The sequence below is a fragment of the Podarcis erhardii genome (genome assembly GCF_964252035.2).
Source record: "Podarcis erhardii genome assembly, chromosome: 10".
Lineage (NCBI taxonomy): Eukaryota > Metazoa > Chordata > Lepidosauria > Squamata > Lacertidae > Podarcis > Podarcis erhardii.
Window position 1 is genome coordinate 29,755,741 of NC_138500.1, and position 13,777 is coordinate 29,769,517.

Below are 13,777 nucleotides of genomic sequence, written 5' to 3' on the forward strand. Positions count from 1 at the left end.
AGAAACTGCTTCTAGTATGTGGTGCCCAATGCTACAGCTTGAAAGCTAGGGAGAAATACGTCTGAGCATCCTTAGAGGGTAGCTTGGAGAGAGCAGGAATGTGGGGCTGTGGCTGGAAGTGCTGGCCTCCCTTTGCAAATGTGACTTTGTTTAGTCTCGCACAGGTGCAGGCCCCAGTTCATTCTATTCATCTGCTCTGATTGGGCTAGTAATTTGCTATTTTGAAAGGCTAATCTGGGCCTTCTGTTAACCCCTTTTTCCCCTTGAAGGGTGTGTTTAGAAATGACAGGTGCACCATTTCCACAAGTGAAGCTGGGATTAGACTGCACTAGGCCAAAACAACAACCGGGTGCAACAAGGAGAAATGAAAGCAAATGGAACAAAGGGAGACAGATATAGTTTGAGCTGGTTTGCACCCAGCCTTTTATTGCATAGGTGTGTGGCACAGGTAATGGAAGTTTTTGCAGGTCTGGACAGGAACAGGTTAGCCTTTGAACCTGGCTGTGCATAGAACTTCAATGGGTCTGTTCTGAGCATGACTATCCTTGGATATAGTCTCAGTTCTATGCTGTAGAGCTTACTTGGTCTGTAGATAATGACAGCAGCTTTGAAACTTTACCTTCCGGGGATTCATTCCCAAATTGGACTGTCTGCTGCAAAACCAAAGCTGCACCAAATTCTGATGTGTGTTCTCGTGTGCATACTCAGTTTGCATGGTGCATGATAAGCTGGGTCTCTTGGGCCTTATTGTCACCCATCTTGAACTCAGAGGACAAATTGGACCACAGCCACCCTTGCTGTTGCACATTTGAAGGGAATATCAGCTGCAGTCGGCCAGCAGTCATTAAGGAAATCTAGTCCTCCATACTGACGATCATCTTCTTAATAAATCCCCAATAAGCTTTTTCAGGATACAGAGTTTTAAAAACCCTAGTCCAGAGTCAAAACTACACCAATGCACAGGTAACTCATAGAGGCAGGGGAAGTTCACATGCTTTGCATATGAATGTTCTCAGTTGCTAGATCCACCATTTTCAGATAAGGCTGGGAAACAATATTATCTGAACCCCTGTACCTGCTGTCAGTCAGGCTAGAACTGGGATGGGAAACCTGTGGCCCTCCAGATACAGTTGGACTCTAAATCTCATCAGCCCCAGCCAACATGGTCAATGGTCTGGGATGATGAGAGTTGTAATCTGGCTACATCAGGAGGATCCCAAGTCCCCTAGGCAATACTTGAGCTTAGGTGAACCAGTGGTTTGACCACCAGGCATAACACTACTTCCTGTGTTCCAATCATAGTGCACTCAACAGCAGCAAACACAATGCAGAGCCTTGTGGCATTTTTAGGACTGCTGTTTTAAAATAAGCTCCCCTGGACAGTAATATGTAATATGACTGAGGACAGCATTCTTGCAATGATGATGATGAACTGGATGCCTGAGCAAGATGGAAGGAGGCGATCAGGGGAGACGAATAATCATGGCTGGCCCTTCCATTATTAAGCAGTGAGGTGGTTGCCTAAGGCAGCTGATTTTGAGTGTCAGGGAAAGGTCAGCAAATGGTTTAGCTATTTAATTTGACGTTTGTTTTTACTGCCAGGTAAGCGAAGAGGTGTTTATGGGATTTTTGTTTTTCTGCTTAAGGTGCCAAAATAAATTAACTGCCCCAAGGTACTAAGATGCACCTTGTTGGGGGCGGGGCTGGAGAGGAGGCGTCTATTTGCTGCTGCTCCCTGAACAACCTGCAAAACACATTGCGCCGGCCCTCTGAAGAGTGCTAAGCCGAGAGAGCGAGGCAGAGGCTTCCGTGACGGCGAAAGCAGAGGCAGAGAACTCCGCAAGGACTCAAAACACATGTGGCTGCGTTTGCGTAGATTCCACGTTTCTTTTCCCATTACTTAAAATACTCGGAGCATCAGCGAGACGCTGGTTTGGCACGAAGGCCAAGCGAGCTCACGCTGCAAAGGGAGGGAGAAATCGATCACATCCCCAGCGCCGCTGCAACGTGGCTCGCAAAACATGAAGAGGCGCCGAGCTAATTATGTATAAAACAACGCAACAAAACAAAAGTTTCGACTCCGAAAGTTCCAAGCCCTGATCAACATTCCGGCGGTTTTGATTCGCTACCGAATTAGCCTACCCCCTCTCCCAAACAGCCACTTAAAACGTAGTATTCAAATGAAGGTGATTCGTTCAGCCAATGGGAAAGGGGCCGGTGCTTGTATTCTGGGTCCACCTCCCCGTTTGTATTCATTGTTAAAAAAAAGAGAGAGCGAGAGAAGACAGCGGCGGAAGGGCTCCAGCTGTAGTCGCGTGTGTATATATATCTAGGATTGCATTTTGAAGGGTGCGCGCGTTTCTTCTGTTTTCTGTCGGTATGTTTTATTGATAAGTTGCGAGCATATTGATAAGCTTAATTGGGGGAAGCAACACGGAAGTATTTTAGTGGTATCTTCCGAATTTTGATAAACACACGTGAAACTACCTAACGCGCCCCCGCCCCACTCTCGTTTAAAGGCAGAAAGTGGATTGTCAGGTGTTTGTGGCTTCCGCAGGTGATATGATAAAACCTGGTTTTATTGCTGCAGAGGCGTTGCAAATGGGGGCCAAAAAAAATTTGAAGTCCCGCAAGGCTGAGAAGTGAAGAAGCTTTGGAGAGCATGTGTTAATTGTGAGAGTTTGTCTTCTGCAGTACCCACTGCTGTAGGATAAATTCATTTTAACTGGCTTTAACCAAAAATATTATGGTAGTTCTGATTAATACGAAAATGGTCTTTTGATTGATTAGCCAGACTGGATATGGTGCTTTGTGATGTGTGCAAGTGATAATTGTATGGTGGTTTGGTCTGTTCTTCACAGCCTTTTGCTTCCCACAGTGATGTTTGATATGGATGGATTATTTCTTAAAAGAAGAGCACAGCAACCTCTTTCAAAGAAATAAAATTACTGTGGTGGCTCATAAAATCCAGCACACAGAAATAGTATGTGTCGAAACTCTGAAGAAATATCCTGTTGGTGGTGGGAAACAAATTAGGCCTACGTTTATTTTAAAGTTGCGAAATTGCAAAGGCAATTTTGTTTCATGCTTGGTTCAAGTAACCTCATTTTATTCACCTTTCCTTATGTCCTCATGAGCACGAATAGATTAAAAGCAAGGGTAGGTGCCAATGGTTATTAATCCAGACATAATGCTTATGGAAACACCCATTGATTGATGCCTCACTGTTAAAATTAATCTGGTGACCAAGCATGTGTTTGTTTCTCCTCTTCTCCCTCCCCCAAGTTGTCCCTTCTGCATGAACTTGGCTCTTTCCATTTCCAGTGTCTGTTAAATTAAAGTTGCTTACCTAACACACCTGGTGAAGGGGTGAATGTGATAATCTTACTGCATACTAAATGCTATTCTTTCTCATTCTAATGTTCAGACTATGAGTACCATTGCTAATATAGCTAAAATGTCACCGCCCCAACATAAGAGAGCAGTAGCTGCTGGCTCAGAGAAACCCTGAAGCTTGCAAAAGTACCAAAAAAACCCTAAAGCCCCCACCCCCCAAGAAAAAGGCCAATGAGAATTCAGGAAGCTCAATGGCCCTAGAATGCTGACGTAACTGTTTGCTAGATGTGCGTGTAAAATTGAAAACTAGGGTGGGGAGAGGAATGGAACAGGGCAGACATAACTGAAGTTGTGCTCTCCAGATGTTGTGGAGTTCAACATCTCTTGGTCAATATGGCCAGTTAGATCTGATGGGAGTTGTAGTTCAACAACCTCTGTAGGGGTATTGGCTGCCTCTGGAATGGAGTATACTGAACAAGAGCACTCCACAGTTTTATTTCATGTCTGACTTGTCCTGTATAATTTTAAAATGAGGCTTCCAGAATTGTAGAGTTGGAAGGGACCCTGAGGATCATCTAGTCCAACCCCCTGCAATGCAGGAATATGCAGCTGTCCCATATGGGGATCAAACCTGCAACCTTGGTGTTATCAGCACCTCACTGTAACCAACTGAGCTACATGATCCCATAGTCTTGTCCTCACGACAGCCCTGTGAAGTAGGTGGGGCTGAATGATAATGACTGTCTGAGTGAGCGTCATGGTTTGAGCAGGGATCTGAGCTGCTGTCTCCCCACTTCTTAATGCTAACTATTACACCAGACTGCCCCACATATGGGACGGGTCTGTTTTTGGCCTGCAGACTTTGATGCTCTTTGAAGATTCCTCCTTCTCCTCTGATGTTCTTGGAGCACGAGACACTTCCTGCTGGTTGGTGCCAATGAGCACCAGGCTATACAGAACATTTTCTCTTTGATAAGGCTGGAAGAAACTGGGGGGGGGGGTGTACTGATGTATTGTGTCTTATGTCTTATGATCCTTTCGTTGCAGCTGTTTCCCCACCCCTACCCTGAAGCTAGTTCCCTAAAACTGCATGCCTGGGGGAATCTTCCCTTCCCTGCATGGACCATGTCAGAAATGTCAGAGAGCACTCTGTGTGAGAAATTCGAGGCCAATGTATTTGCCAAGACCCGGTGCCAGAACTGCTTTCGAACTCTCACTGCTCACAAGCGTGGTAACCAGGTGAGCTTATATTTGACCTTGGTTATTGTGGGCAGAGGGGGAGAGGATCTTCTATTGCATGTTTTGGGGAGGGGGGCAGTTCCCAAGGAAATGTAGGAAGCAGAACATTCCAAGGAGAAGTAATGTTAAGAGGCAATATTCCTAAACGATCAGTTGTGTAAGGCTTTCCAAGATTTATGATCTGCATAAGATGCACTGCTCTGTGGTCTGTTGATAAAAAATCATGGGATCTCTTACAACTCTACAATTCTAAGGGTGATCTCGCCCAGCCTCCTGCAATGCAGAAATCCAATCCTATCCACAACCATCCCTGGGTGGCCTCAAATCACCAACTTTTTTTTTGGTTAACAGCCAGATGCACTGAGCCATTGACTTGTTGGGCATCATAGGAAGCTGCCTTATACTGCATCAAAGCAGTAGCCCACCCCAAAAGCCCTACCTGGAGATGCCAGGAATTGAACCTGGGACCTTGTACATGTAAAGCAGATGCTCTGCCTTTGAGAGTAGGCCTTCTCCTACCATGAACAGGGCCTTTTTGGTTGTGGCTCCACCCATTTAGAATATCTTTCCTAGGGAAATATGAATGGGACCCATAACTGCTGTCTTGAAGAGGACGTCAGAGACATATTCATTCCAGTCTGTGTTCAGTTAGTTTCAATGTGCTGTGCTTTGAAATGTTTCTTGCTGCTGTTTCTAACTTAGCAGGCTCTTTGGCACATGTAATTGTGGTGGTTATGCTGCATGCCTTAATCTTTTCTCTTCCCTTTTTTGTTTTTTGTTTTGTTTTTGTAAAATTGCTCTGTGAGGACAATGAGGCCTGAAAAGCAGTCGATAGATCTCTTTAATAAATAACTTTAAACCTTCCCCAAAGTTGGCAATTTGACAGGTGACAGAGCATGACAATTGCCAGAGCAGCATGGCATGTGCATCATAGGGAGGGGTAAGTTTTTTTAAAGGCTGGGAAAATAAGAAAATGGTGTGGCGTGAGTTATCGGCAGAGCTGAGTGAATGGGACTGGAGCATAACTGTGAAATAATTCGGTAGCCAAGGACTGAGGCATGATGGTGGCTAAAGCAGTGCAGGATCAAGACCGTTATCACGAGAGAGGCTGGTACCTTTAAATTTGCAGCAACACACAGAGATCGCCGAGTGGGTGTTCATAATATTTTCCTTAGATGTTGTAGCTCTTTCATGACAATTGTCCATGTGGTTTAGTGGTTTAATGTTTTGACTGTGATCTGGAGAACTGGGTTAATATCTCAGTCACGGACTCACAGGTTGTCTTGGAGTAAACTGCTGCCTTCCAGCCTCAGCTTGCCATCCTCTCTTCCAATTCCGGTCCTTTCATCACAGTCTTTTATACTGGGTTGTTCTAAGGCAGGGGTCAGCAACCTTTTTCAGCCATGGGCCGGTCCACCGTCCCTCAGATCTTGGGGGGGGGGGCAGACTGTGTTTTGAAAAAGAAGAAGAACGGATTCCTGTGCCCCACAAATAACCCAGAGATGCGTTTTAAATAAAAGCACACATTCGACTCATGTAAAAACACCAGGCAGGCCCCACAAATAACCCAGAGATGCATTTTAAATAAAAGGACACTTTCTACTCAAGTTAAAACATGCTGGTTCCTGAACCATCCGCAGGCCGGATTTAGAAGGCGATTGGGCCACATTTGGCCCACGGGCCTTAGGTTGCCTACTCCTCTTCTAAGGGCAGCCTGGGGATGGAGCTCCGCCTCCTCAACGGATCAGTCCCCCCCCCCAATCCATTGTTTGGAATTGCTGCCTATGCTCACACTTGGTCTCTCTTCCCAGGTTCATCCCATCAGTTTCTCCCAACATAGAAAGCCAGCTCATGCAGAGTTGAGACGGGTTGCTCCATCTAGCTGAGGACTGTCTGCCCTTTCTGGTAGCAGCTCTTCAGGCAGGAGTCTTGGAGAGGCCAGGGATTGAACCTGCAACCTTTTACATGCAAAGCAGACACTCTGCCACTGAGCTACAGCCCTTCCCACATCCTCATTGTAATTCCTTTGGCTTTAATGTACCTGCAGGCTGTAATCAAGGCTTGACCCAGAAAGTGAGGAGCACCAAACTTCCAACATCCGGGTTCTTATACCTTTAAGAGCTGGGTAGAAGAGGGAATGTTGGTAAATTCAGCTTTTTCTTGCCCTTGCCCTGTTGCAACGTGACGAGCTCCACCTGCTGAAATGTCCTTTTTCTGCGGCTGTCGCAGTGTCAAAAGGCTGAGCATCCCTGCCACAGAGCAGGAAATGGATCTGGCCTTTGCCCAGCTCATCCATTTCCATATTTTAGAGCAACTTTGGGGGGGGGGCAGTGTCGGGAACTGGTTCTGTAATCTGAGCAGCTATTGGAGGGAAGCAGGGGCTTCCCCTGCTGACAAGCAAAAAGAAAGGAAAGGCATTTGAGTGCTGTTTGTGAATGTGGACTTTGAATGAGACCACAGAGACTGCTAGATTATGTGTTAATGAGATACTAAGGGTTCCGACAAGAGGTGTAAAAGGCTGCAAATGAAGTCTCAATGGCTGCTGGGCAGTGTAGTTAGTGGTCTCCTTGTTTTAACTGAGATGGGCTCTGTATTTTTAACAACTGTGGGGCAGGGACTAATTCAGCAGGAAAAACTTCCCCATTATTATTTGATAAACACACTTATCAATGGGCTTGGTGCTTTAAGAGGCTGTCCCTCAAGGAGCTTGCAAGCCTGAAATGCAGCAGTTAGGATGGCTCCTCTGATTTACCTTTGAGTCAGACTGTGGCGTTGTGGGTTAAACCACAGAGCCTAGGACTTGCTGATCAGAAGGTCAGTGGTTCGAATCCCCGCGACGGAGTGAGCTCCCGTCACTCAGTCCCTGCTCCTGCCAACCTAGCAGTTCAAAAGCACAAAGTGCAAGTAGATAAATAGGTACCACTCCAGTGGGAAGGTAAACAGCGTTTCCGTGCGCTGCTCTGGTTCGCCAGAAGCGGCTTAGTCATGCTGGCCACATGACCAGGAAGCTGTATGCCAGTGAGATGAGCACCGCAACCCCAGAGTCGGCCACGACTGGACTAATGGTCAGGGGTCCCTTTACTATTGTTCCTTTCAGCTCAGTATTATCTATTTACTGACTGGCAGCATTCTCCAGGGAGTCAGGCAGAGCCCTTTCCCAGCTGCACCTGAAGATGCCAAGGGTTGAATCTGGCCATGTTTTCTCACGGGCAAAAAAATGTAATGCTCTTTGGCTGAAGAAACTACAGATCATGCACCTCCCGTCTACATTTGACCTTGCCTAGTAGATAGGCATTCCAGCATTTAAAAACAAATAAATGCAGGCACTGATCTTTTGCAACGAATAAAGGAGTATGGATGCCACAGCATTAACACTCACCAATTGTTTATGCTCAAAACGAGCAGAGGAGAAGCTGCTACAAATTTAGGGGTCATCTGCAGTGCTTTAAATGATTGACTTTCCTAAGTTTCTCAGGACTAATGCTGGCTCTTCTGTGCTACACTAGGAGTTCACACCTAGGAAAAGTGGATCAGGTGTGATATTTCTAACAGTAGAGTGTCAAGCCCCCACTTTTTAATCTTCCTTACAGTTTTAAGAGGAAGCCTGAACTGGTCGTGGTCAAAGTTACATCCCTCTCCTCAGGAAAGTACCGAAGCGACTTCTACACTATAAACATTGATCTGGCTTGAAAACTGCGCTCCTGTCTTGGTTTCAGCAAGAAATTCATAGAGGCCATTCTAAAAGCTCCCGAATCTCCTCGCAGAATGACATTTCACAGGTGTGGATAATGGGGAGAGAGAGGCACCTTAATTCCTCCACTCCACTTGAGAAATAGATGCAACCTGTGACTCTTGCTTCACTTTGGCAAGTCAGGCTTTTGCTTCTGCTGCCCAGAGTTTATACGTTCCTTCCAGGATTAGGGTGGGGAGCCTGTGGTTCTGCAGATGTTTCTGAACTCCAGCTCCCACCAGCCTTAGACAGCATGGTCAGTGGTTAGGAATGACAGGGGGGTAATCCAGCAGAATGTGGAGCTCCTCACATTTCCCTGTCCCTGCTCTGGGATAGAGATGCCAACCTGACAAGGGACTGTTTAGCAAGTGTTGGTCTTTAACTGTGGCCCTGGATTAAAAGGCCAGGCAGCCTGAGTCACCTGTCGGCTCCTGGCTCATTCGCTGGCTGGCCAGGTGTAAACTCCATCCCTCCCTATGGGGTGCCAGCTGGTGTCCTGTTAACAAAGGGTTTCGTGTTGTTCATTGTTTGCTGTGCTGGATCAGCCTCGGATTATGAAATAGTAATGAGGTTCCCTCTCTCCCCAGTCCTGGCCCTCTAGAATTTCCTCCTGGCTCGCCTGCGATCTGCTCAGAGCCATCCCTGCTCAACTCCCCCCCCCCCCCACTTGATCAGGACAATGGAGGGGAAGTGGTGCTGACAACCAGCCTGCTAGGGACCCTCCCTTTTGGAGATCATAACCTGCTAAGGTAACTGGGCTGGGGTGAAGGCGGGGTGGGTGGGATGACTCTCCAGCTGGCTAGGGCAGCGAGGAAGCTCTTAAAGGGACAGGCGCGCTTGAAATGGAACTCTGGATCTGAGCAGGGAAGGACCTGCTATTTGTCTTTGCTTCTGGAGCCTTGTGAAATCCCCTCTCCCAAGCACTGGAGGTCAGGCAATAAGGAGTGCTTCCTATGTTGCTGAGCCCTCCTGTGCTTCCGGGGTGCTTCCCTGCCTTGCTTGTGGGGCTGAGTAGGAGGGATGGAGTGGAGACTTCCTGAACCATAGGACTGGGTGGTGATCTAGCTCAACCTCCTGCACAGGGCAGAAAGATTTTCTATATCTCTGCCCGATTAGCTTGTGACATCTAGGTGACCCGGTGCCATGCCTAAAGAAACAAGGAAGGCTCCTTGGCTTTGGAGATGCTGCAGGCACCTTTTTAGAGCAGGGCTCCATGAGAGGATGGTTGTCAAGAGAGGAGTGCTCTGTTTACGTTTGTGACAGTGCAAGGCAAGCGTTGCTCATCCAGTCTATACCTTCCAGTTAATGTAGTGCAGGAGGCGGTGTGCCCTTTGCCGGCTATTGATTGCCACGGTTGATCAATTGGGAGAACAGCGTTTGGCGTATGCGATTTATATTTTTGGTTTGCAAGCTTTTTGGTCCAGGCCCTGGTTGAGCCTTAACACAAAGAATACTTCGTCTTAACAAATGACTTTCAGACTTTCAGTCGCTAAGCATGCTAGAGTCTGAGAATGTTTTCTCTCTCTTTAGGAACCCGTAACTTGCTCTTTAAGCCACTGTCCTCAGAGTGAATTTTAACTGCAAGCCAAAGGCCTGGATCTCATAAGTTGCCTTAAGCAAGTTCACAAAAGCAAAGTTTGCCCATCCCTCCCTTCCCTGAAAGCATCTGTGACCCCCTCAAAAAAAGGCTCTCTGGAGGATCAGGACCCTCTCCAGAACAATGGGGCACGGGGAGCTGTACTGGAAGGAAGTGATGGAGTTTTCCTTCCTTAAATTAAAGTTAATTTAAGATCCAAGACTAATCTGGGTTGATTCTCTCTCTCTCCCTCCCCCCACCCGCAAGGTGTTGCTAGGCACTTAAAGGACTCAGAGCACAGGCCTGTGGTCCAAATTTACAAAAAAAAAAAAAGCCAGTGCTAATTTATATGTATAGATTGCTGTGGAAAATTTGGGTGGCTGGGCTGGGTTCTCACCAGCTGTGCTTTGCAGAGAAGCCAGATGCTGTTAAAAGTTTTAAAAGAGGGGGGAATTAACTTTTTATTGTCATTTTATAGTTGTCTTACATAACCACAATCAGCAAAACCAAAAAGCTGCAACTATTCGCTCTGGAGAAACCGTCGCTGTTGTGATAAAAACAATTCGCACACAATAATAGCAGACATTTCTATAAATAGGAATATATATGTTTGCGTGTGTCTGTATATCTATGTGAAATTTGGTTGTCGTAAAATCCATATGTTGGTTTAAACCCTAGGGACTGGTCTTCCACTTTCTGGTGTTCCTGTAAAGACAATAAAGTTCCTGCAGTCTCCGGCAAAAGTGGCCCTAAAGTTATATTCCTCTTGCCAGTCATAACTTGTGTGTTAGCTTTTCAGTGTTAGGAGTTCCAGGTTCTGCTGTGAAAGAGGCAGGATGTGCTTCCCTGCCCCATCAGTGCTTTTCTGCAGCTGCTCCCTGCACCCCATATATCATTGGTCAGGAAGTTCTTCCTGATTTTCTCAAGAAAGCCTTGTGGTGCCGGGTACAGGAGTCTGCTGGAGTTTGGAGGAGACAGACCCTTCCTTCTGCGAACTCCCTTGTGCTCACTTAGGACCCAAGCCAATGATTACAAAATACAATAATAAATTTTTGCAACAATGTGAAGCAAAATAGCCTTTTCAGCCAGGGATATTTTTTTGGGGGGCGGGGTGCCTTTTGTTTTTTAGTCCAAAGTTTGTGGACAAACGTCTGGGGGCTGGGGGGGGGGGACAGAGACAAAAGTGGGCGTAGCAATGAATGTTGAATGCGACTTGTACCTTTGTGTGGCTGGGATGTACAAAAGGCAGAGGGAAATATTTGGCTCTTGGTCATGTGGTTCCTCAACACTCTTTTTAAACTCTGGATCCCAGAAACTATAGTCCAAAAGATTAAACAGAAATTGTTGCTGTCAGGGCTGGATTTAGGTTTGATGAGACCCTAAGCTACTGAAGGTAATGGGGCCCTTTATATGTCCAGCTGTCCTTTGTCAACAACAAATTGTCGCTGTTGTTTGTGTAGAATATATGTCAGAATGTAGGCACCCTATATATAGAAAAGAGCAAACCAGTGATATTTTAGGGAGCAGGCTAGCAGGCGGGGCCCATTACTTACATCATAGGAGCCTACACAACACAAAACACTGTTGCTGCATGTAGGTTTTATTTTATTTGCTTTTAGTCTTACATTTTGGAAATGTACATCCAGTTGGTTTTTTCCTTTAATTTTTTTGGGGGGTCCCCAAGAGAGTGGGGCCCTAAACTATAGCTTTTTTTAGCTTATACGTAAATCCGGCACAGGTCGCTCTTTTAAAAGGGCTGATAGATGAACCCATCAAAATATGCTAGGAGGGAGTGCCACAGTTGAGGAGCAACCATCAAGAAGGCTATGCTGTATTTGAATTTGATCTTTCTGTTTATCTTGGGAAATTGCACAATGGGTTTGGGTTAGTTCTGTTGCCTAAATAAGGGGAGGATAAAAACAGAAAGAGGATCCACCTATTACTTTCCTATACAAGTGGTACACAGTGTCTCAAAGGGCTTTTTTATGTAAAGGACACTGCAGTCTTTAAAGCTTACACAGAACTCTTCATCAAGCAGACTGAGAAGGCAACTGGGGTGGGTGGGTGTGGAATGTGGCAACGTTCTTTATTGCTCTCTGCTGTGCAAGGAAGACATTTTCTGTGCCCTGAAGAGTGCAGAGGGAGCACCGTGGTGCCCCTGAAATATCTCCCGCCAATTCTCATTTCTTTCTGAACAGGAATTGAAGGAACACGTGGTGAAAACTCCCAGTTGCCTTGATGGTGACAACGTGACCAGTCCCTGCGACCCCTTGTGCATTTTAGTGCCCCAGTGTGAACTCTATGTCTGTGTGGGCTCTGAGGACAAAGATGAGACGTAAGTTTTCTGATGGTGTCGGGGTGTGTGGGAGAGACCCCCCCTCACGGTGATTCCTGTTGGTGACTGGGCAGGAATATGAGTGATTAGGGAGGTATCCTAGGCCCAAATGATTAAGGGCCTTGTAGATTAATAGAGGAACCTTGAACCTGGCTTGGTAGTGCATGCGCAGCTAGCACAAACTTTTTAGAGCATGGGAGCTGTGTTGTCGGACTCCAACTCCCATCAGCCCCAACCAGCGTTGGCAGGTGGTAAGGAACGTGGGGAAAGGTAGTCCAGCAATTTCTGAGGAAGCCCCAGGTTCAGATTGTCTGCTGGTGCAACAATAAGGCCGCCGCTGAGACCCTCCTTGGCTCTAAGCGTTGGCTGCCTTTACACTGGCAATGCTCGGCCATCTTGAGCAATTTTCTGCCATGCGCCCAGCGCTTGGCTTTAGTCCTCACCTGCTGGGAGGTTGTTGACCATTTGTGTGTGTTTTTGCCCCCCTACAGCTTGCAGGAAAGCTTGGAGTACACCCAGCTGAGCTGCAGAGCTGAGGAAGAACCCACAGAAGTTAGTACCTGTCCCAGCACCAGCACCGCCCTTGATGCAGAAGCGGATGTTGTTGACACAGATGCCCGTGCCACGCTCGAGGTGAGATGGAAGCGTGTGTATGTGTACACGTCTCTTGGCAGCCTAATGTTCCCTTTGTAATATTCCTTATTTTCGAGCCTCTCTAGATCCCTGCTGAGGCACCACTGCATGCCTGCTCACCAAGCAAAGGGAGGCAGAGCAGATCCTTATACATTGCCTTGAAGTTTAAGGTCACCTTCACACCATGCATTTCAAGCACAGGGCTGCCTCCTGGATAGCTCAGTTGGCAGAGCACGAGACTCTTAACCTCAGGGCCATGGGTTCGAGCCCCACTTGGGGCAAACCATTTCTGCATTGCAGGGGGTTGAACTAGGTGACCGTTGTGGTCCTTTCCAACTCTGCAGTTCTCCGATTCCCTAAAATAAAAGTCTTGGGAACTGTAGTTTAAGGGAACTGTAGCTTTGTGAGGGGTAAACTGCAGTTTCCGAGACACTTTGGGGGAAGCCACTTGTTCTATTTGTACAGTAACTTGGGGAACCTCAGGTTCAGACTTGCGCCTGAGATCAAGAGAGCTGGTGCATATTGCACATGCAATGTCACATCATGGGGAGAAGGCCAAGTGCGGAGCCCAGTGTGCCGCTGCTTCAGTGGCCAACAGCTCCTTCTCTTTCGCCCTCAGGAGGAGCTGGCCACTGAAGCCACAGCACACTTGGCATCCTTTGCCCCCTCAACACTGAGAGGGCCTGGCCCACACCCCACAGATACGGTGGGAAGGGGCGGCAAAAACACCTCAGCCCTATGGAGTTGGCACCAGTGCTCAGACTGTATGCCAAATGCGGCCCTCTTGGCCCCAAATCTGGCCCTCAGAGCTTTCTGCAGGCTACCCCCCTCACTGGCCCCACTTCACACCCTTGAGTGTTTTGGCTCAGCTGGAATGTGCCCTTGGGCTCTGATATGGCATCCTGCATGCCTGAATGGAGGGTCAAAA

At 47.1% G+C, this 13,777-nt stretch overlaps 1 protein-coding gene across 3 annotated transcripts in view; it reads left to right on the forward strand.

Moving 5' to 3' along the window:
* The first annotated feature begins 2,277 nt into the window (after positions 1 to 2,277).
* The window catches only part of TRIOBP (TRIO and F-actin binding protein), a 61,517-nt gene continuing 50,017 nt past the window's right edge, over positions 2,278 to 13,777 (forward strand). The window contains exons 1-4 of one of the 3 annotated variants that reach the window (XM_081879454.1): positions 2,278 to 2,315; positions 4,384 to 4,575; positions 12,080 to 12,216; positions 12,708 to 12,849. In XM_081879454.1, coding sequence (XP_081735580.1) covers positions 4,462 to 4,575; positions 12,080 to 12,216; positions 12,708 to 12,849 — 393 coding nt within the window. In that variant the 5' untranslated portion in view covers positions 2,278 to 2,315; positions 4,384 to 4,461. Of the gene's footprint in view, positions 2,378 to 4,383; positions 4,576 to 12,079; positions 12,217 to 12,707; positions 12,850 to 13,777 lie in introns of those variants that run through there. The other 2 variants (XM_081879453.1, XM_081879455.1) reach the window with 2 other exon arrangements.